Below are 22506 nucleotides of genomic sequence, written 5' to 3'. Positions count from 1 at the left end.
CGCGACCCGCTCACCTCCAAAACCAGTTTATTTTCCGTGACGCATTGTCTGAAATGTACAGCACGTCTTGGGGCGGGGGGTTGAGAAATCAAATAGAAACCCGAGAAAAAGGGAGGGAAGGAATTGTGCTGCCACTTTGGGGGGTTGCCCAGCACAGAGCCGGGGACAGCCCAGGGACAGCCCAGGACAGCCCGGCACAGCCCGGGGACAGCTCGGCACAGCCCGGGGACAGCTCGGCACAGCCCAGGGACAGCCCGGCACCCCCGGGCATGGCTTGTACCAAAAAGCAGGAAAATGGACCCAAACCAGCGCCTCGGGGCAGCGAGGTTTGAGAGGCACCTGCGCCCGGCTCTGGCTGCGGTAGCGTCAGGGTTTAGTGCTGGTTTTAAGCAGCCAGAGACGGGAGAGCTGGTGGGTTTCAGTGCGGACTGTACCGAGTTAAACCAGCCTAAAGCTCTGCTCAGCGTTAGTGTTCACGGCCCAGGGGCCCCTGAGTCGCTGCTCAAGGAGATGCAGCCACCGGCTTCCATCCCCACAAACCCGCGGGGATCCCTCATCCCCCAAATTAACGGCTCTGTGTAATTAACGGGAACACTGGAAGGAACTGGAGCCACCAGGTGAGATTCACACACGTGAGCAAGCGCTCCCGTCCACCCTACCAGAGCCAGCCATCATTCATATTTGAATTGTCAAGCTAAACCCTCGCAGAGCAGCTGCCGCCTCTTCTGGGCGCAGGGTTGAGCCCGGCTCTGCAAGGCAGCCCAGCAAGGCCTGGAAACAGAGCCCAGGGGCGCTGCTCACGCACAGCACAGCGGCGGCTTCGCCTCCAGCGCCGCCCGCCACACGGCAAAGGGACCGAGACGCTGCCCGTCGCCTCCTCTGTCCACGTCCCGGGTGCTCGTGCGCTCAGGACCATCCTGGCGGAGGATCCTTCTCCCAGGGAGGCTCTAAGCCGCTCTTTTGGAATTTACGTACAGATGCTTCAGAGCTGGGGGAAAACTCTTTAAGGAGCAGATGTGGAGCTCCCCTGGCTGGGGACGGACGCTGGGGGACAAACGCCGTGTCCCCAGGAGCTCCCGCAGCCGTGGGTCGGTGCTCAGCACGTACCGCAGCGCTGGGCCGCTCCAGAGGACCCCGGGCTGTACACTCGTGTTACACTTCACTTGAGCGAAAGGAACCTTGTTTAACGGAACAGGGAGAGCCGGCGTGGCTCTGGGGGCTGGGGGTGCCTATAAATGATGCTTCAACCAGAACAAGAGGCTTTTCCACCAGCAGGTTTGAGCGCGGGTGGAAACGGGGCTCTGAGGCTGCGGGAGCGCTGGGCTCCAGGACAGGCCTAAGGGCTGCAAGTCCCAGAAAGCAAAAACTGCCAAAAATAAAATAGGTGATAGACGGTACAAAGGAAGAGTTTTGTAGGAATTAAAAAAAAAGAAGAAAAAAGGTACTTGAAGCGTAGAGCGAGATTTCGCCACGTCGCAGCAGCTCCGGCCCCCGGCCGTGACCCCGGAGCGGGGACAGTCCCTCCGAATCCTGCCTGCACATCAGTACTTCACGCCGGGCACAAACTCCTTGGCGTCGGGATTCAAGTTGCTTTTGCTCTGGAAGAAAAGAGGGAGTGGGGGGGTCCAGCAGTGGTTTAAATACGGGCACCCATCCCGAGGACACTGTCACTGGTGCAAAGCGGCTGCCGTGGTCCCCGTGTCCCCACGGGCACCTGAGATGCTGCAGAGCAAGTGCGACCGCCACAGGATCTGCCCCCAGGGGGTTTTTGGGCCCTCCCCAGCCAGCCAGGACACCTGAACAACAGGTAAGAAAGGCCCCGTGTTGCTTGGTACTGGAGCTCAGCTCAGCGCCGGGGCAGCTCCAGCTCCACGGCTCCTGGAGAGCACGTTCTGCAAAGCCGGAGACTTTGGGCTTTAGGATATGTGGCTAAAAATAATATTCTTGCAGAAAACTCCCAAACGCATCGTGAGCGGCGTGTCAGCGCCAGCTCCCGCACCGACCCCCCACTGCGGGCAGGAAACCCCGGCCCCCCAAACCGGGGACAGGCTTTGGGCAGGGCCTGTTGTGACAGGACAAGGGTGATGGTTTGAACTAAAGGAGGGAGATTCAGGCTGGACATGGGGAAGAAATTGTTGCCCTGAGGGTGGTGAGAGCCTGGGCAGGTACCCAGAGAGGTGGTGGCTGAACCATCCCTGAGACACCCCAGGCCAGGCTGGACGGGGTCTGAGCACCCTGAGCTGGTGCAGATGTCCCTGTCATGGCAGGGGGCGCACTGGGGGAGCTTTAAGGTCCCTTCAACCCCAATTATTCTACGAAACCCCCAGGGAAACCCGTCCCCCTCCCCAGACGGATCCTCTGCTCGTCACCAGAGGCGCCGCGTGTCTCCTCACCAGAATGTCCTCCGAGGCGTGGCCGTCACCCACCGAGAGCCCGTTGAGCTGCTGCTGCAGCTGCCCCACGCCCTGGGGCAGGTCGCGCGACGGGATGAACCAGTCCTGGTCCTCCTCCTCCAGCATCTCCTGGAAGCAGCGGTCGAGGAACTCCTGCTCCTGCAGCTCCTCCTCCACCTGCCCAGAGACCCCGTCAGCCGCAGGGACCAACCAGCACACCGCGGCGCACCGGGGAGGCCGAGCTTGGATCTGGGAACAATTTCTTCCCCAAAGGGCTGTGGGGCATTGAACAGGCTGCCCAGGGCAGTGCTGGAGTCACCATCCCTGGAGGGCTGGACAGACGGACAGGAGGTTCTCAGGACACGGGGCAGGGACAGGGTGGGTTATGGTTGGACTCCATCATCTTGAGGGGCTTGTCCAACCAGACCAATGCTGTGCTTATTCTTCTCTGTGGCTCTGGCCGGTGCAGCCCACAGGTCACGGCCCCAGCGCACCCCACGGCAACGGGGTGGGATTTACCGGCTGGGATTTACGGCCCATGCAGCCGCATCAGCACACGCGGGGTGTCGGGCTCTGGAAGAGCTGATATTAAACATAATGAAACCCCAGCGGGTGCAGTGCGGGGGCGCCTTGTCAGCGCACACGCTGCCTCGGTCTATGGAATTATTTGCTATATCACTTCTTACAGGACTTGGTTTAACTGCTGATATAGAATTTGCTTAGCATAAACTGCCCAGCATAACTTGGGCAAGCTGTTGAACTTTCTGATTTGTTAGTAGAAAAGGCCTCAGAGGCCTCAAGCTGGGAAATAAGGGGAGATGTGTCCCCGGAGGTGGGTAAAGGGACGGAGCGGGGAAGGGTTTGGTTTGCCACGGCGCAGCACAGCAGCTGAGGGTCAGAGCTTCAACTGACAGCCCGCCACGCAAAATACAGACATTGGGGGAAGAATGAGGAGACCCAGACTCTAATCCTGCGCTGGGCCCGGGTGACGCTGGGGCAGAGCTGTCCGAGGGTTCTTCCGCCCCTCCCGGACGCGCTGCCCCGCGCTGCCCCGCGCTGCGCCCGGCAAGGACGTGTGGAGAGACATGGGATCCGGGCCCGAGGGGAGGAGCAGGAGCTCCCCCAGAGCACCCTGGGGGGGTCCCCGCTGTGGAGCGATGCCGCGGCCGTTCTCAATGCCGCGGCCGTTCTCAATGCCGCGGCCGTTCTCAATGCCGCGGCCGTTCTCGATGCTGCGGCCGTTCTCGATGCCGCGGCCGTTCTCGATGCCGCGGCCGTTCTCAATGCCGCGGCCGTTCTCAATGCTGCGGCCGTTCCCGATGCTGCAGAGTGATGCTGCGGCCATTCCTGATGCTGCGGAGCGATGCCGCGGCCGTTCTCGATGCCGCGGCCGTTCTCGATGCCGCGGCCGTTCTCAATGCTGCGGCCGTTCCTGATGCTGCGGAGCGATGCCGTGGCCATTCCCGATGCTGCGGCCGTTCTGTTGCCAATGCCGTGGCCATTCCCGATGCCGTGGCCGTTCCGTTCTCAATGCTGTGGCCGTTCTGTTCCTGATGCCGCAGTCATTCCCGATGCTGTGGCTGTTCCGTTCCCGATGCTGCGGCCATTCTGTTCCCGATGCTGCGGCCGTTCCATTCCTGATGCTGCAGCTGTTCCATTCCTGATGCTGTAGCCGTTCCGTTCCCGATGCTGCAGCCATTCCGTTCCCGATGCTGCAGCTGTTCCGTTCCCAATGCTGCGGCCGTTCCATTCCTGATGCTGTAGCCGTTCCGTTCCCAATGCCATGGCCGTTCCGTTCCCGATGCTGCGGCCGTTCCGTTCCCGATGCTGTGGCCGTTCCGTTCCCTATGCTGTGGCCGTTCCGTTCCCCATGCTGTGGCTGTTCCATTCCCGATGCTGCGGCCGTTCCGTTCCCTATGCTGTGGCCGTTCCGTTCCCCATGCTGTGGCCGTTCCGTTCCCCATGCTGCGGCTGTTCCATTCCCGATGCTGCGGCTGTTCTGTTCCCAATGCTGCGGCTGTTCCATTCCCGATGCTGTGGCCATTCCGTTCCCAATCCTGCGGCCGTTCCATTCCCGATGCTGCGGCTGTTCTGTTCCCAATGCTGCGGCTGTTCCGTTCCCAATGCTGTGGCCGTTCCGTTCCCAATGCCACAGCTGTTCCGTTCCCGATGCCACAGCTGTCCCGTTCCCGTCTCTCCCGGTTTCCGAGCGCCGACACAGGGTGGCACTCACCTCCTGCCGAGCGCAGGAACCCCGGGCTGAGGAGAGGAGCCGGCTGGGGCTGAGGAGAGGAGCCGGCTGGGGCTGCGGGGCTGGGAACGGCAGGAATGGGGCTGGGGTCCCGTCCTCACCCCCCAGCAGCCCCGTACGCTCCATGGGGCACATTGACCAGCTGCTCCCATCCTCCAGGCGGGTTTTCTTGTGATGTTTATGCTCAACCGGCTGCCACAAAACGAGAGCCGGGGAACGGCAGGATTTGGAGCAGCTGTGACCAAGTCCACGCGAGCTGAGCGAATCTGTGCGTCTCTAAACGCTCTGAAAAGCTTCAACCCTGCCATTTCAGCAGCGGAAAAGAGAAACTACAACCAAAACTGGCTTCCCGGAGAAAGGGGAGCTCGGCAACCCGCCCTGCTGTCCGCGTTCAGGTTGTTCGGTCCCTGCTGCAATTGAATCCCGCCCAGGCAGGGTCTGAGCTCTCAGGCGCCGCTGCCTCTGGACCCTCCACCGGCCTCCAAAACTGGTTGTGGCCTGGGGAAAACCGCCCGGCCGCTCACAGACCCTCTGTGGGGTTTGCATGGGCTGTTCCTGACACTGCGCTGGCACCGGTGTGTGACAACAGGACAGCGAGGGGAACAAGGCACCAGACGGTGACAATGACGGTGACAACGGCCCCGGGATCCTGCACTTCTCCAGGACGCTATGGAGCGAGCCCAGAGCTCTGTGCGCCTCAAGCACTCCCACCCCGCTGCACGCTCCCTCTCCTCCCAGCCCCTGTTTCCCCAGGGCCGGTGCTGGCTGTGAGCTGGGGACGTGGTGACCATATCGGCCCTGGCCCAGAGGACAGGGAGGGGACACCCTGGGCACCCTTGTGCCTGTCCCCGCCTGCTGCCCCTCTCCCCAGCTCCTTTTCGCTGTCCGGTGACCACCTGAACCAGGACATGTGGGGCAGTGCCGGGGTGGGTTATGGTTGCACTCGATGATCTTTTCCAGCCAAAATGATTGTGGCTGCAGACCAGGTGAGGGTCTCAGCGCCCCTGGGCCCACATGAGGAAGCGCGGAGCTCTTGGCTCCGTTTTCCTCCCTCCCGCAGGTCCCTCTGCCCCGGGCACGGAGCTGCCTTACGGTTTGCTTTGCGCTTTGCTTTTAATCAAGACAGCGCTTTCCAAACACTAGCTAATTAACGTAGCACATTTCCATCAGCACAGCTGCATGTGGGGGCCCAATCACGCCCCCACGCACAACAGAGCCTTGAGTCATGGGCGCTAGCGCTGGGGCGGCTGCTGCAGACTGTCCAGGGTCAGCGTCAGCGGCGGCTGCAGCGTCCTGCTGCAGAACCACTCAGCTGCTACAGATGGACATTTCTGCTGAGGACACCAGTAGAGCTGACGAAACCCTCCTGTGGTGACCAGGGCTGCGGGGCGGATGTGAAATCCCTCTGACGCGGCTCCAGAGGTTCCTCCCTGACAGCCCGGGGACCGGAATCCAGCGCTTGGATGTTCCAGGGATGGGACAAGTGTCTGGGAGAGCTCGGCTTTGCAGCAGATGAAGGGGGAAGCTCCTTCTCCACCCAGTTCAGGCGTCTGACTTCTCTGCAGCTACTGGGGTGAGGGCAGGAGGGAGCAGCAAACCTCCAGCGAGCTCCTCCCGCCTGCGCTGCGCTGTGATCAGGATCCGAAGCAGCAGCACGAGGACACGCTGCGGCTGCTCCAGCTCTGTCACCTCCTCGTTCCACAAGCTGCTCAATCTTCCCAGGGAACAAGCGCCAGGAGCAGAGGAAACGGCCTCAAGTTGCCCAGGGGAGGCTGAGGTTGGATGTGGGAACAATTTCTTCCCCAAAGGGCTGTGGGGCATTGAACAGGCTGCCCAGGGCAGTGCTGGAGTCACCATCCCTGGAGGGCTGGACAGACGGACATGAGGTTCTCAGGACACGGGGCAGGGACAGGGTGGGTTAAGGGAGGACTCCATGATCTTTTCCAACCCAACCCAACCCAACCGATTCTGACTCTCAGTCCCAGCACCGTGCACCAGCAGCTCTCCAGGGCTCCACCGGCCACCGCAGCCCACGGCTCCTACCGAGCGCTCTGGCTGTTCCGAGCGTATTCATGACCATTTCACCAAAACGGAGCTTTTTACCCCAAACAAGAGGCACTAACCGCAGGAATTCGCTGCGGAGCCAGCCAGGCTGCAAAAGCTCTCAGACTTTGAGCACTGATTTTTCCTCTCCCTCCAGCCGAGCACACGGAGCGGAAGGTCTTGTGTGTCACAGCAAAGCACAGATCGCGGTTCCAATAAAGCTCTGAGAGGGTCAGAGGCAGCGGGAGGGGTTTGTTCTGACTTTGCCCCCCGTGTCCTCAAAGGCAGATCCCATAGAACCAGATGCCCCTTCCCCGCCGGCGCGGGGCCCGCGCTGGCCGGCGCTCATGCTGCCGGTCCCGCCATAGGAACCTCGCCCTCGGTGGGGCGCAGAACCGCGGCGCCGGTCCCGCCATAGGAACCTCGCCCTCGGTGGGGCGCAGAACCGCGGCGCCGACGCCCGTCCCGCTCTCACCTGCCTGTTGAAATCCTCCTCGTTCTCCATCCACATGTACTCGGCGAAGGGGTTGTTGTCCTTGTCATCGCGGGCGCCGGGCGCCTGCTCGTCCTGCGCCGCGGGGCTGGGAGCGGGGGTGCTGAGGTCGGGGCCATTCATCATTCCGGACTCTGCAGGAGAGACGAGGGGCTCAGGGGCTGTCCTGGGTTTGTTAAAAACAAGCTTCTCTTTTAGTGAATTTGCCTGTCAGCTAAAGCTTCATATTAGCTGCATTTTCCTGGAGAACCAGACCCATGTTTTGGTAAACCTAGCAACGGAATGGAAACTTATTGATAAGCATGGATGGACATCTCGCGAGAGGGGCAACGAGAAACCGGTGACCAAGAAACTGACCAACTGTGTATAACATTCCATTCACGGGAATACTTCATGTAAAAGTGGGAGATCACGAGGATCTCATCCCTTTGCCTTTGCTTTTTCCCTTTTCCTTATGGCCGACATTAGGAGAGGACCTTGCGAGTCGTCCCTGCGAACTGAGGCCAGTGAGAGACTGAATCCAGCTCCGGTTGGCTCAGAGTCCAGTCCAGGACTTTGGTTGCCGGCTCTGCAGTTGTTGAGACTTTGAAGACTGGTTTGGTATATTTTGTATTATTTTCTCTATTCTTATTAGTAGCATTAGTAAAACATTGTTAATGTTTCCAGCTCTCTTCTCTCTGTCCTTCTGTCCCTCCCGATCGCCTGGCCTGAGTGGGAAGGGGGGAGAGGGAGGGGCAACCCCAACCCCATTCACGGTCAATCAAAACACACCCGCAGACCACAGCTGGGTTATCACCGACCCCACACAAGCACCAAAACAGTGAAGTTTTTGGCAGAACGCAACGCACCCCTGCCAGCTCGTGCCCCTTTACCCCACCCCAATGTCTGTATTTTTAGCGGGTATTTCGCAAAAGCCCGTCGGTTTGCGACACGCGCGCTGCCGTTGGCTGAGCCAGGAGCCCCAGGAGGGCAGGCTGAGCTCGGACAGACCTTCCGGAGCCCAAAGCTCCGTGTCCGAGCGGCACCAGGGGCAGATCTGTGTCCCCAGAGCCGGGTCTGTGTTCGACTCGGCCTGTGCCAAGCACATCATGCCTATTTTTAGGAGGAATCTGAAGCCCAGACAAGCCCAGGACAGCTGCCAGATGTTACGCTCTGAAAAGCAACAGAGGTGCACGGGTCTGATGCACCAACACCGTCGAGTCCCCGAGAGCCTCACAGCTTTGACACCGCGGCTTGTGGGCAAGGGAAAGGGAGCAAAAAGGGCCAAGGAAGAGCAGGAAGGTCCTGGGGCCAGGCGGGTTTTGGGGAGCTGGGGACCCAGAGCTCAGGGACAGGTGGGTTTTGGGGAGCCAGGGGTTCCAAGCTCAGGGACACGTGGGTTTTGGGGAGCTGGGGGTTCCGAGCTCAGGGACAGGTGGGTTTTGGGGAGCTGGGGGCCCAGAGCTCAGGGACAGGCGGGTTTTGGGGAGCCGGGGGCCCAGAGCTCTGGGACAGGTGGGTTTTGGGGAGCTCAGGGACAGGCGGGTTTTGGGGAGCTCAGGGACAGGAGGGTTTTGGGGAGCTCAGGGACAGGAGGGTTCTGGGGAGCTGGGGTTCCAAGCTCAGGGACAGGAGGGTTCTGGGGAGCTGGGGTTCCAAGCTCAGGGACAGGTGGGTTTTGGGGAGCCGGGGGCCCAGAGCTCAGGGACAGGCGGGTTTTGGGGAGCTGGGCGCTCAGAGCTCAGGGACAGGCAGGTTTTGGGGAGCCAGGGGTTCCAAGCTCAGGGACACGTGGGTTTTGGGGAGCTGGGGGTTCCGAGCTCAGGGACAGGTGGGTTTTGGGGAGCTGGGGGTTCAGAGCTCAGGGACAGGAGGGTTTTGGGGAGCCGGGGGCCCAGAGCTCAGGGACAGGCGGGTTTTGGGGAGCTGGGGGTTCAGAGCTCAGGGACAGGTGGGTTTTGGGGAGCCGGGGGCCCAGAGCTCAGGGACAGGCGGGTTTTGGGGAGCTGGGAGCTCAGAGCTCAAGGCCAGGCGGGTTCTGGGACGTCCCATGTCCAGCACCCAGAGCCAGGTCCCCGTGCGGGGCGCCGGGTCCAGCCCCACATCCGAGGGCCGGTGTGCGCAGCCGTGGGGGTCAGGCCCGCCAGGGGAGCGGCCGGGAGGCGGGAGGGGGTTTGCAATGGTTCCCTTTCCAGGTCTGTGACCAGGACTCTCAGGATGGGTTTTTTGGGGGCCGGGGAGCAGCACCCCCACACCCCACAATCACCAGCGCACCCCGCGGTGCCGCCTGAGCTCGGCGGCCCCGTTTCATCCACCGGGAATAATATTCCAGGTGGAAAATCTCACCGAATAGGTAAACAAACCAAACCCCAAACCAAACAAAAACCAAAACCCAAAACACAACAAATAATTTAAAAAAATACAAAAAAACCCCAACAAACCAAAACAACCACAAAAAAAACCAACAAAGCAAAACCCAACGAACCAAACCAACCAAACGAAAACCCCAGTCCAAGGGTTGTTTCCTCTCCTGTTTTTCACACCCAGCTCTGAGGGCCCAGCTCTGGGCCCAATGGGTGTGTGGGGCTGAGCCCCATGGGTATGTGGGTCCCAGCCCCACAGATATGTGGGGCTGACCCCCATGGTTATGTGGGGCTGAGCCCCATGGTTATGTGGGTCCCAGCCCCATGGGTGTTTGGGTCCAGCCCCACGGGTATGTGGGTCCCAGCCTCATGGGTATGTGGCTCTGAGCCCCCCTGGACGTTTGGGTCCAGCCCCACGGGTATGTGGGTCCCAGCCTCATGGGTATGTGGCTCTGGGCCCCCCTGGACGTTTGGGTCCAGCCCCACAGGTATGTGGGTCCCAGCCTCATGGGTATGTGGCTCTGAGCCCCCCTGGACGTTTGGGTCCAGCCCCACAGGTATGTGGGTCCCAGCCTCATGGGTATGTGGCTCTGGGCCCCCCTGGACCTTTGGGTCCAGCCCCACGGGTATGTGGGTCCCAGCCCCACGGGTGTGTGGGTCTGAGCCCCCACGGCTGTGTGGGTCCAGCCCCACGGGTGTTTGCTGCGCTGTGTGTGTGTTCCCGCGGCCCGTGGACACGTTCCCAAGACCCGCGGACACGTCGCTGAGCCGCGGGAGCCGCGCTCGGGCTGTCCGGTAACCCTGCAGTAAATCAATCCCTGCTTTCCAGAGGGAAGGCTTCTCAGACCGGCTCCTCCTTTTCCCCTGGAAAATTAAACAGATCAATAAAAACCAAAAGTAATGTTCCAGCTGGGTGCTGAGAGCTCAGAGAGCAGATCCGGAGCAGCCAAAGCACCTCCTGAGAGCCGGGATGCAGCAAATCCTGCTCCGCTGCACTAACGTTGCCATCTCCTTGGTGCTGGAAACAGTCACCGATGGAAACGAGCACAAGGGGCAGAGACGCCGAGGGCAAATCGACCAGCGTGGCTCAGGCAGGATGATGGCAGCACCGTGTCACTGTCCCCACGGCACTGAAGGGGACGGACTCTTTGGGGGGGAGATGAGAGGAAACGGCCTCAAGTTGCGCCAGGGGAGGTTGAGCTTGGATCTGGGAACAATTTCTTCCCCAAAGGGCTGTGGGGCATTGAACAGGCTGCCCAGGGCAGTGCTGGAGTCACCATCCCTGGAGGGCTGGACAGACGGACAGGAGGTTCTCAGGACATGGGGCAGGGTGGGTAACACGTGGCAGAACAAACAGGGCTCATCCGGCAGCACCGGCAGCTCCCGTCCCCCTCCCCGCGTCGCATGGTGTCCCCACGGGTGTCCCCTCTGCACCCCAGCACAGCACGAGCCGCGTTCCCCCACATTCCCACAGTTACCAGAGCAGCGCCGGAGCGCAGGACCCGGCCCAGCTGTGCTCTTGGCTCCGGGCAGGGACATCTGGTCCTTCTCACCCTGCCGGGCCGGCGCGGCCGGAGCCAAAACCGCGCCGGAGGCCGCTCGGGGCTGGGGAGGCAGCCGGGCCAGGGCTGCCAGCGCTATAAATAGCTTTGGGAATTATCGGGTTTGCAGACAGGCTGGTTTTTCAGCAGGAAAATCCACCCAGACGTCAGGAAAAAGCCCCCAAACCTCGCCTTCTCCGCGTGTTTTGAGCGGCCGGTGCTGCACCCTCCTCGGCCGCCTTTGGGGTCTGACACCGCTCTCGTTTCAACCCCGTGAGCGTTCACACAGAGAAACCCCCTGTTTTGTCCCCGTCAGCCGCACAGAAACGGTTCCCAGAGCAGAGACACCGACCGCGAGCAAACGGGTTGGGGGTTCCGGCCCAGCCGCCCAGGATGGACCCGGATCGGGGGAGATCCGGACAGGTTGGCAGCCCCTCCGACTCCTCCAAGCAGCAATCAGAGAAGGGCAGCTCGTTAACCTCGTCTCCCAAGGGAGCCCATTCTCCCAGCTCGGGAACTTCTCCTGTTCCACAGGCCCAGCTGGTTCAGCCCCGTTTCCAACGCCCTCGCTCCTGCCCGCCCGCCCCGAACAAACCCGCGATCCCAGCCCTAAGGGATCCCGGCCCTAAGGGATCCCGGCCCTAAGGGATCCCGGCCCTAATCCCCGTTTAGAGACAAAGCCCCAACTCCTCCCCAGCCCAAGCTGCACCTTTCATCTCCAGCCCTGCAGGGAGCGTCCCCAGCTGCCCCACATCACACCAGCCACGTTCCCCGTTGGGTCTCACCGGGAACCCGGCCTAACTAGGTCTGGCTTTTTCTGGCCCAGCCCATGCTTTATTGCCACCTTGACGCCTTTCAAGTACTTTTATCCCCCCCCAGGCTTCTCCTTCCCCAACACCGGTGCTGCAGGTTTGACTCGCAGCACCGAGGGCGAAGCGCTGAGCTGGGAGCTGCTCTAATTAGAGGGTGTGAAGTCTTCCAGGTTAGTCTGGACTTTTAATGTTAGGCTGGACTCCCTGTTCTCGCTGGGGGGGTGCCAGTCGGACACAGTGCTGCAGTTGCTGGTCCCACAGACACACCGTGAGCTCCGCACAGGGACACTGGGGAGGGACAGACGGACACAGCGCTGCAGCTGCTGGGCCCACGGACACACCGTGAGCTCCGCACAGGGACACTGGGGAGGGACAGACGGACACAGCGCTGCAGCTGCTGGTCCCACAGACACACTGTGAGCTCCGCACAGGGACACCGGGGAGGGACAGACGGACACAGCACCGTGACTCCTGGTCCCACGGACACACCGTGAGCTCCGCACAGGGACACCTGGGGACAGCGGGGAGGGACAGACGGACACAGCCCCGCAATTACTGGGCATGGCGAGCGCGGCAGCACCCCCAGCGCTTTGGCAGGGCCCTCCAGACCCGCGGGACTGGCTTTATCTGTGCTTGCACTGGGGAAGCGGAGCCGCTTTGGGCTGGACGCCCGCCCTGCGTGCAGAGTGTAGTGAGGCCAAGAGAACCAAAGCAAACGCGGCGATTCGACCCCTCAGCTCCTCGACCTCGCCGGCTCCGGCTGCTGCTCCCTGGCTGCGGTGCCGCGGTCCCTGCTCTCCCGGCCACCAAAAGGCGACAAAGCGCGTCCTGTCAACGCCGGACAGCGCGGGCGCCGGCAGGGCCGCCTTCCAGCCCAGATTGCGGCTGCTGACAACACTGGTGTAGATCAAATTAACAGCGGGGTGCGATGCCAGCTCGGGGACGGGCGCTGTCCCGGCGCAGCCGCGGTGAAGCGACGGGTGATCCGGAGGGTCTCGCGTCACCGTCCCGCGGCTGCGCTCGAACCGCGGCTCAGAGCGCCGGCTGACAGGGAGAACAGGCTCCTGCTTCACAGGGGGGGACAAGCCTGTGTGCGGAATAAAAGCTTCACAATCTGCAGCAGATACGAGCGGCCACCTCGCAGAGCCCTCGGACACACGGGCACTGCGCACAGCCCGTGTCTTCTCCCCGGCTCAAATAAACCCACGGGGACCCTGCGAGGAGACGTGCGTGGCGCTTCCCTCCCAGCCTGGCAAGGGCCGTCCCCTCAGCTCCACGGCGCAGAAAGGAAACGTGGACGTTTTCAACGCAGTATGATGATATGTGAACCAAATAAACACAACCCAGGGCTTCACGCAGCCTTTTCTGCGTCCTCTACGGCCAAGGCGGACAGAGGGACGAGGGTCTGGACCAACGCGCCGCAGCCCGTCAGGCGCAGAGAGGTTTCCCCCCCTGGCCGCGATGCTCCGGTAGCAACACCCGACTTGTCGCTGCACGTCGGGCTGAAACCTGAAGAGCCAGCACGTAACAAAACACCTGAAGGGCACGAGCCTGGAGCCGGCTACGCATCCTGGCGCCGTCAGCACGGCCGGTGAATTGGAGGAACCGGCTCCCAGTCGCTGCGACCTGCGCAGACCGTGTGAAGTGACACCCGTCCCCGGAGCGACCGACCGCGGTGCCGTCCCTGGGCTGGGGCGATGATGGGGGAGCAGGTTTCACAGAACCCCAGAGTGTTGGGGGTTGAAGGGCCCTGGAAAGCTCATCCAGGTCAATCCCCCCATGGAGCAGGAACACCCAGCTGAGGTTACACAGGAAGGTGTCCAGGCGGGTTGGAATGTCTGCAGAGAAGGAGACTCCACAACCCCCTGGGCAGCCTGGGCCAGGCTCTGCCACCCTCACCCCAACAAGTTGCTTCTCAAATCCAAGTGGAACCTCCTGTGTTCCAGTTTGAACCCATCGCCCCTTGTCTTACTGGTTGTCACCGAGAAGGGGTTTAGGAGGAGAAGCCCCGCGGCCCGTGTCCCGTGGCGGCCGTGGCTCAGGGCTCCCCGGGCCGGTCCGGGGCAGCAGGAGGAGCAGGCGGGCGGTGGGACAGGCCCGGCTGCGGGCTGGCGGGGCCCAGCCGGGCTGACCCCGGCCAGGAGGGGCTTTGGCCGGTCCCTCCGAGCAGGACACCCGGTTCAACGCCGGGTCCTTGGCGTCCCCCGCACCCCCCGGGGATGCAGCTCTCCCGGCAAAACGCGCCGCGGTGCAGCCCCCGGCGCGCCGGGCACGGGCCGGACGCGGCCGCACACCCGCAGCTCCCCGGGAGCCCCGTGGCTGAGCGGGCAGAGCTGCGAGCGCAGCCGGGCCCGGGCCGGGGCCTGCGGGCGTCGCGCAGCGGGGCCGGGGCCTGCGCCCGCCGGAGGCCCGTGAGCCACAGACCCCCCGGTGCTGTCCCGAGGGGCGGCCGGAGCAGAGCGGGACCCGCGCCCCGAGCTCGCCCCGCGGCCGCTGCCGTTACCTGCGGGCCGGGCCGGGCCGGTGCCGCTCCGGCGCTCCCGCCTCCGCTGCCGCCGCCGCCGCCGGACCCGCTGCCGCCAGCCCCGCGCGGCGGGGACACGCCCCCCGCCCCGCCCAGCGGAGCTGACACCCCATTGGCCAGCCTGCCCACGCGTCCCCGCCCACCCGCCCTCGGCTCTAAGTCTGGTTGGACGGAATGCCGAGGGAGCGTCTCTGTATTGCACCGATCCGCTGCTACTCCGGCGCCGAGACCCGCCCACCCTGCCGGCGTCTGATTGGAAGTCTGGCTCCACCTCCTAGCCTCCGGATTGGTTAACCTCGGAGGGTCCGATTGGTTGGGCGCACGCGTCCCCCACGTGGGGTCAGACAGGCAGGCTTGGGAGGCGGGGCCGTGGCGGGGTGGGCGTGGCCGTGCACAAGGTAAATAACCACATCACCGAGATCCTGATTGGCGGGCGCGACGCCCAATGGAGAGAGGCGTCACAAAACGCCCGCCTCGCCGCGCGCGGTGTGCTGCTAGCGAGCCGCTGATTGGCGGGTTGATGTAAACACAGCGAGGGGGCGGGGGATTCCCCGCGCGAGGACGGGGACGGGTTGGGGGGGCGTCTGTCACGTGGCGGGCGCGTGCTTGGCGGGGGGGCACCTGCACCCTGGGGGGACCCAACCCCGCACCCCCGGGTCGCACGCGGGTCGGGGGTCCCGTCCCGCACCCCCATTGCTGGGGGGACACGCAGCCCCCCGCCCCCCCTCCCAGAGCTGGGTTCACCCCAATTCCCCAATTTCGGGGGTCCCAGGTCATACCTCCAGTTTTGGGGGCACCTCGGTGAGCGGGACCCATTGCAAACCTCCAGCACGGGGGGATCTGGGGGGGAACGCAGCCCCGCACCCCCAGTGCTGGGGTCACCCCCCTGCCGGGGGTCCCAGCTCGCAGCCCCAGTTTGGGGGCACCTCCGGGGGGGGGGGGGGCATTCCCGCACCCCTATTGCTGGGGGACGCCCATTCCCGCACCCCCAGTTTCGGGAGTATCTCGGGGGTCACCCCCCCGCCGCCCCCGGTCCCCCAGCGCCGCCCCCGCGGTCCCACCCCCCGGTCCCCGTGTCCGCCCCCGGTCCCCCCCGTGCGGACCGCGGAGCGGCCGCAGCCGCGGGCCGGGCGGCGCTGGGACACGGCGCCCCGGCCCCCCCGAGATGCCGGCGGGTGGCGGCGGGGGCTCCGCGCCCCGAAAACGGGGTCCCCGGCCCCCCCCGGGCCCCGGCCCGTTGCCCCTCGACCCGCTCCGCCGGTGAGTGCCCCCGGGGCCCCGCAGGGTGCGCTTTGGGGGGGTCGAGCCTTTCCCAGCCCTCGGTTCCCCCCGGACCCGTATCGGGGTGCGGAGGGGCGGGGGGGCAGCCCCTCTCCTGACACGGGGGAGCCCCACGGTGGAAGGGGGGGAGCCCAAATCCCCTCCCACAAATCGGGGTGACCCCTAACTCCTTCTACCCCCTTCAAGTTGGGATTTTGCTAAAATTGGGAGGGGGTGTGGCAGCCCGGGGGGTCCCCGGGGAGGTGGGGACCCCCCAGCAGGAGGGTCCGTCCGGGGGGGGAAACCGGGATTTAGGGGTTCAACCAAGGGATGCCGTGTGGTGCAGTCCCCCCCGCTTTGGCCCAGCCTTTGGCTTTGCCCCCGCAAGCGGGGGGGTTCACAGACCCCCCCATTTCTGGGCAAGGTGCTGGTGTCTCTGCCACTGCTGGCCGGGATGTCCCTGGGCATGTCACTTAGTGCTCCTGCCGAATGGGGAGCTGCGCTAACGAGCAAACCCCAATCAGCTGTGCCGGGGGACGAGGGGAGGGCCCGATCCAGGGCCAACGCATGGGGCCCCCCCTGGCCCCCCAGCCCAGCGTTTGCACCAGCCCCACGGCCACCACGGTGGCGTCGGTGACCAGAGTGACGAGCTATTTCTAACCACGTTCCCTCATCCGTCGAGAACCTGCTCAGCGCTGGCTGCTAATTCGGGGTGAATTGAGAAATAGGGGCCAAGGGGGGACACACAAACATCACAAAGCGTCCCCAAGAAGTGAGCGAAACGTCCCCAGCGCCCGGCCGGGTGTGTAAGATGAGCAGGTTGCTCCGTTGAGGTGACAATTCCCCCCAGCCCGGTCGCTGCCGCCCGCTTGGGTGACCTGAAATGTGGCACCCGGGGACAAATGACGCCTCCTTGTATGGCTGGGGACGGGGGCTCTGCCACCAGACGGGATAAAAATAGCCGTGGCCAACGGGCCCGATCCGGGGGGTGCTGCGCGCCCCCCAGTACAAGGGGATGGTGCGTCTGGTGGTGCCTGTGTGGGTTTTGGGGTGTGGGAGATGCTGGGGGGCTGGGGACACAGAGCCGGGGCTCTGCGGTGGCAGGACTGTCCCCGGGGCGTGGGGACGTTTGTCCTGATGTCCCTGAGCGCAGGGGGGTCCCCGTGGGGCTGGTCCCACCCCGGGGAGCCCCACAGCACCGGCAGCTTTGCAGTTCCCCCGGACACCGGCATGTGGGCCCCTTTGGGGTGTGGGGGTGCAGGGACCCCCATAGACAGGCAGGGCGGGGACCTGAGCGGTGGGGGACACAGGGTTGGTGGGTGACTCTGGGGGTCCTGGCAGGGACATGGGTGACGGTGCAGGGGTCACGGTGCTGTCCCCAGCTCTGTCCCCATCCTGGATCACGCTGGGTTAACAGGATGGGTGATGGGGGACGGCCCCCCAAGGTCACTGAAGGCCAGTGAGTGCCCAGAATGTCACCAACGTTCGGTCGCACACGCCCCGGGCCCGGCCGCCACCGGGGAATGACAAACATGGTGTCCCGGCCATGGGGACACCTCTGCGGGACGGGGACACGGGCTGCACGTCCCCTGTCCCCACCAGGGACACGGGCTGCACATCCCCTGCCCTGTCCCCACCAGGGACGTGGGGCTGAGTGTCCCCTACCCTGTCCCCACCAGAGACACAGGCTGAATGTCCCCTGTCCCCACCAGGGACACGGGGCTGAGTGTCCCCTACCCTGTCCCCACCAGAGACACAGGCTGATTGTCCCCTGTCCGCACCAGGGACACAGGGCTGAGTGTCCCCTACCCTGTCCCCACCAGAGACACAGGCTGAACGTCCCGTGTCCCCACCAGGGACACAGGGCTGAGTGTCCCCTGTCCCCACCAGAGACACAGGCTGAATGTCCCCTGTCCCCACCAGGGACACGGGGCTGAGTGTCCCCTACCCTGTCCCCACCAGAGACACAGGCTGAACGTCCCCTGTCCCCACCAGGGACACAGGGCTGAGTGTCCCCTACCCTGTCCCCACCAGAGACACAGGCTGAATGTCCCCTGTCCCCACCAGGGACACAGGCTGAATGTCCCCTGTCCCCACCAGGGACACAGGGCTGAGTGTCCCCTACCCTGTCCCCACCAGAGACACAGGCTGAACGTCCCCTGTCCCCACCAGGGACACAGGCTGAACGTCCCCTGTCCCCACCAGGGACACAGGGCTGAGTGTCCCCTACCCTGTCCCCACCAGAGACACAGGCTGAACGTCCCCTGTCCCCACCAGGGACACAGGCTGAACGTCCCCTGTCCCCACCAGGGACACAGGCTGAACGTCCCCTGCACCAAGGACCTGCTGGGACCCCCCAGCTCCGCCGCTGTCCCCAGGCGAGGGGCTGTGACACCCTGGGGACCGTGAGCCCTCACCCTTCCCCGCAGCCACTACAGCGTCACCCTTGTCGATAACGATTAACGGACGGACGGGGGGCGGCGGGCGCTTTGCCACCTCCCGGTGTCCAGCAGGAACTGGGGGGCAGAAAGCAAATCCGGGGTCCCCATGAGGAGCAGCGGGCGATGGGGACGTGGTGGCTTCTCCTTGTCCCTGTCCCCGTCCTGGGTGGGAGTGGGGGCAGTTCCCTGGTGGACGGGACTCGGGTGAAGACGCTGCTGCGGGTCTGGGTCACGGGATCGTTTTGGTTGGGAAAGCCCCTCAAGACCAAGTCCACCCGTTACCGCTGTCACCGAGCGGTGTCCCCAGGACGCGGCTCCCGCTCCCAAACCGCCTCTTGGCCTCGCCAAGCTCAGCGTTCCCCGTTCCATTCTCAGTTCCACGGGGGGTTCATCCGCGCCGTCGTGTCTCATTGCACCTGTCCCTCCCCCCCTCGCCGCTTCGTCACTATTCGGAACAGGTGCTGAAATTCATTTCCACGATGATTTTGGAGGCTCCGAGCAGAGTGTCCGCGGGGGAAACGTGTAACCGTGGCAGAAACGGATTTGAAGGGGTGTCTGTCTGCTGGGAAAGATGTCCCTCTGTCCATCTGTCCATCTGTCCATCTGTCCATCTCCCAGCCCGGCTCCGCGGGCAGACGTTCCAGCCCAGCGTGAGGGGAGAGTGTCCCCAGTAAATCCCAGTTCCCTCCCAGCGGGGGGGGACAGACTGAGCCTCCAGCACCCATCACCCCGACAGGGGACCCGGCTGCGGTGCCACCGCCCGGCTCCTTTGGGAGCTGCTGTTAGAACACAGGATCACAGAACCCCAGAGTGTCAGGGGTTGAAGGGCCCTGGGAAGCTCATCCAGTGCAATCCCCCATGGAGCAGGAACACCCAGATGAGGTTACACAGGAAGGTGTCCAGGGGGTTGGAATGTCTGCAGAGAAGGAGACTCCACAACCCCCTGGGCAGCCTGGGCCAGGCTCTGCCACCCCCACCAGGAACAAGTTGCTTCTCAAATTTAAGCGGAACCTCCTGTGTTCCAGTTTGAACCCATTGCCCCTTGTCCTGTCACTGGTTGTCACCAGAAGAGCCTGGCTCCATCCTCCTGACACTCCCCCTTTCCATATTGATCCCCAGGAATGAGTCCCCCCTCAGTGTCCTCTTGTCCAGCTCCAGAGCCCCAGCTCCCTCAGCCTTTCCTCACACGGGAGATGCTCCACTCCCTCCAGCATCTTGGTGGCTGCGCTGGACTCTCTCCAGCAGTTCCCTGTCCTGCTGGAACTGAGGGGCCACATCTGGACACAAGATTCCAGGTGTGGTCTCCCCAGGGCAGAGCAGAGGGGCAGGAGAACCTCTCTGACCTACTGACCACCCCCTTCTAACCCACCCCAGGTCCCACTGGCTTCCTGGCCACAAGGGCCCAGTGCTGGCTCATGGTCACCCTGCTGTCCCCAGGACCCCCAGGTCCCTTTCCCCTACACTGCTCTCTAATATGTAATTTCCCAACCTATACTGGAACCTGGCGTTGTTCCTGCCCAGATGCAGGACTCTACACTTGCCCTTGTTAAATTTCATCAGGTTATTCCCCGCCCAGGAGGGGGATGTCCCGGTCCCTCTGTCCCCTCTGCTCCCAGCTCTGTGACATCCACGGCAGTGACCGTGTCCCCCAGTCCTCCCAGCCCTTTCCTTGGGGCGAACGGCTCTTGTGCAAGGGAGGCGCCCGAATTCCCGCTCCCCGACCACATGTGGCGATGTACAACCGGTAGTTACACCCAAACCGTCGCATTCCCGGGCTGAGACCACGCGCGGTGTCACACGGAGCGGGGACAGCGCCAGGTCCCCTGTGTCACGGGAAGGGAATGCGGCTGTTAACACCCGCCAGCCCGGAGCGGGACCGGATCGGGGGGAGAACACAGGATCTGGGCAAAGCTCGACCGCACGGTGGGAACGGGAGCGGGGTGGTTTGGTCGAGCAGGCAAACACCTACCCCAGTGACATCCGTGGCACAGCAGCTCCAGCCCAAATCCGCCATTTCCAGCTGTTCCGCTGTCCCGTGTCACCCGGTGGCTCTCGGGTGTCTCCTGGCGTTGTTTGGGCAGCAGGTTCTGTGCTAACGGGGTGAAGACACTTTGGGATCACTGAGCACCCTGAGGAAGAGCCCAATTCCTCATCGTGTTCTCACACCCGTGTCCCTTGTGTTTTAAATACTCTGATGAATTTTATAAGCCCGTCGCCCATTTTATGGTTAAAATTATCAAAATCAGCGTATCCCCTGCTTTGCGCTGCGTTTGCAAAGGGCGGTTTGGAGCCTCCGGCTGCGGCTCCGGCACCATCCGCCACAGCTGGTGCACGGTGCTGGGACCGAGAGTCAGAATCGGTTGGGTTGGAAAAGATCATGGAGTCCTCCCTTAACCCACCCTGTCCCTGCCCCGTGTCCTGAGAACCTCATGTCCATCTGTCCAGCCCTCCAGGGATGGTGACTCCAGCACTGCCCTGGGCAGCCTGTTCAATGCCCCACAGCCCTTTGGGGAAGAAATTGTTCCCACATCCAACCTCAACCTCCCCTGGCGCAACTTGAGGCCGTTTCCTCTGCTCCTGGCGCTTGTTCCTGGGGAGCAGAGCCCGACCCCCCTGGCTCCAAGCTCCTTTCAGGCAGTTCAGAGATCAGAAGGTCTCCCCTCAGCTCCTGTTCTCCAGCTGAACCCCCAGGTCCCTCAGCCGCTCCTCGGGGATGAGGAACACGAGGAGGGGGTTGAAAAGCTGCTGGAACAGGCAGCACATGGGGGCTGCCCGGGGCGGTGCTGGAGTCCCCGTCCCTGGGGGGCTGGACGGGCGGACGTGAGGTTCTCAGGACATGAGGCAGGGAACAGTCGGACTTGATGAGCTTGAGGAGCTTTTCCAACCGAAACGCTTCTGTGAACAACCGCCGCCTCCGAGAAGCAAAAGGAAACAGCATCAACGCTCAGAGAAGCGCAGAAACAACGGCGCCTCCAGCGCCCCCCGGCGCTACAGGGCGGCGCTAGTGCGGCCGGCGCTTATATAGGGGGGAGGGGTTCCCGGCATGCTCTGCGCAACTCTTTTAACGTCAGGCCAGTGCGGGCAATTGCGCATGCGCACCGCACCTACCGTGCCCACACTGAGTGTGCCGACCCGCCGTGGCTTCGCGGCGCTCAGTGCGCCTGCGCGCATGGTGCAGAACGCACACGCATGCTCAGCGCATGCGTTTTCCGCCGCCCGTCGCGGCGCGCAGGCGCAGTGCCCGTTGCTCCCGGCGGCGGCAGCTCGCGGGCCGCGGCGGCGGGCCCCGGAGCGGCGGCGGCGCCACGGGCGGCAGCGGGCAGCGCTCGGGCCGCCCCGCCGCAGGTAGGAGCGCGGCCCGGCCGCTCCCGGCCCCGCGGGGCGCGGCGAGGAGGGGGGCGCGCAAGATGGCTGCGGGTGGGGGCGGCCGGGGCGCCCGCGGCGGGGACGGTGCCCCCGGCAGCCCCTGCGGCGACCCCCGGGCCCGGCCGCTCTCCCACCGGCCCCTGGGCCGCCTTCCCGCCTTGGTGGCTGCACGGCCCGAGCGCAGCCGCTTGTTCCCGGGCAGCGGCGCTGCCGCCTCCCGAGCGCTGGGCCGGTTACCGGGGGCGGAGCGGCCGCTCGTCCCGCCGGGCGCCGCGGTCACCGCGTGTGCCCCCAACCCCGCCGGCCCTTCCTGACCGCCCTAATCCCCCGGTCCCCTTGTCCCCTCCTCATCTCCTCCGTCCCCCACTTGTCCCCCCGATCCCGCTGTCCTTCCCCCCTCCCCTCTCTCTCCTGTCCCCTCTGCCATTTCCTGACCCTCCCGTGTCCCCTCTGATCCCCCTGTCCCCCACCCTCCCGTGTCCCCCTCACCTTGATCCACTTTGTATCCCCGTGGTCCCCTCTGTTCTCCCCCTCCGCTGTCCCCTGTCCCTGCAGCTGGTTGTGTTTTCCTGCCCCGCCAAAGGCAGGTGCGTGAACACCCCGTGTTAAACAGCAGCGTAACGTTTGTCCTGTAAACAGCAGCGTAACGTTTGTCCCGTCGCTGTTAAACAGCAGCGTAACGTTTGTCCCGTCGCTGTTAAACAGCAGCGTAACGTTTGTCCCGTCGCTGTTAAACAGCAGCGTAACGTTTGTCGTGCTCTCAGCCGCAGGCTGGACACGCCAGCGGTGATTTAATGGGGTCGATGGCACAACACGCGTTTGCTCCATCTCAGGTTTTACTTGTTAAGGTTTATTTGTTAGTTTGGGAAATGCACCATTTGCTCTCTGCTTCTCACCTCTGTGTTTCAGTGCAACCTCAGACCTTTAGTTCAATCTATTCATTTAGCGCATTGCGTTAAAACCAAACTAGCTGCCCATTTGGGAACAGCGGGTTTGGCTTTAAAAGTGGCCGTTGAATGAAGTAACAGTCTCTCTGTGTC

General features: G+C 63.6%; 3 protein-coding genes across 7 annotated transcripts in view; 1 reads left to right on the top strand and 2 right to left on the bottom strand.

Annotated features, from left to right (window-relative positions):
• Positions 1-10: 10 nt before the first annotated feature.
• On the bottom strand, positions 11-22116 carry PAIP2B (poly(A) binding protein interacting protein 2B). The gene is made up of 5 exons (XM_082051916.1): positions 21956-22116; positions 20070-20192; positions 7163-7314; positions 2394-2570; positions 11-1598 (listed from the first exon to the last, which is right to left on the bottom strand). Exons 3-5 carry the CDS (start codon positions 7304-7306, stop codon positions 1542-1544), a joined length of 378 nt encoding a protein of 125 aa, XP_081908042.1. The 5' UTR covers positions 7307-7314; positions 20070-20192; positions 21956-22116; the 3' UTR covers positions 11-1541.
• On the bottom strand, positions 3758-11588 carry LOC309439388 (uncharacterized protein). Its single transcript, XM_082051913.1, has 2 exons — positions 10697-11588; positions 3758-6396 (listed from the first exon to the last, which is right to left on the bottom strand). The coding sequence occupies exon 2, from the start codon at positions 4777-4779 to the stop codon at positions 3808-3810; it is 972 nt and encodes a 323-aa protein (XP_081908039.1). The 5' UTR covers positions 4780-6396; positions 10697-11588; the 3' UTR covers positions 3758-3807.
• Positions 15498-22506, top strand: part of ZNF638 (zinc finger protein 638) — a 61360-nt gene continuing 54351 nt past the window's right edge. For 2 of the 5 annotated variants that reach the window (XM_082051889.1, XM_082051890.1), the window contains exon 1: positions 21105-21445. In XM_082051889.1, the coding sequence (XP_081908015.1) occupies positions 21144-21445 (302 nt within the window). In that variant the 5' untranslated portion in view covers positions 21105-21143. Of the gene's footprint in view, positions 15660-21103; positions 21446-22506 lie in introns of those variants that run through there. The other 3 variants (XM_082051891.1, XM_082051888.1, XM_082051887.1) reach the window with 3 other exon arrangements.

This window comes from Streptopelia decaocto (assembly GCF_964273445.1).
Source record: "Streptopelia decaocto genome assembly, chromosome: 4".
Lineage (NCBI taxonomy): Eukaryota > Metazoa > Chordata > Aves > Columbiformes > Columbidae > Streptopelia > Streptopelia decaocto.
The sequence above is the reverse complement of the archived record's forward strand: the minus strand, read 5'-3'. Positions and strand labels throughout refer to the sequence as shown.

Coding starts and splice junctions, on each gene's coding strand:
- LOC309439388 (XM_082051913.1), bottom strand. CDS start 4,779: ATGTGCCCCATGGAGCGTACGGGGCTGCTGGGGGGTGAGGACGGGACC.
- PAIP2B (XM_082051916.1), bottom strand. CDS start 7,306: ATGATGAATGGCCCCGACCTCAGCACCCCCGCTCCCAGCCCCGCGGCG. Junction 2,571..7,162: donor AGGAGGATTTCAACAGGCAG/GTGAGAGCGGGA, acceptor GTCTCTGGGCAG/GTGGAGGAGGAGCTGCAGGA. Junction 1,599..2,393: donor ACGCCTCGGAGGACATTCTG/GTGAGGAGACAC, acceptor CTTTTCTTCCAG/AGCAAAAGCAACTTGAATCC.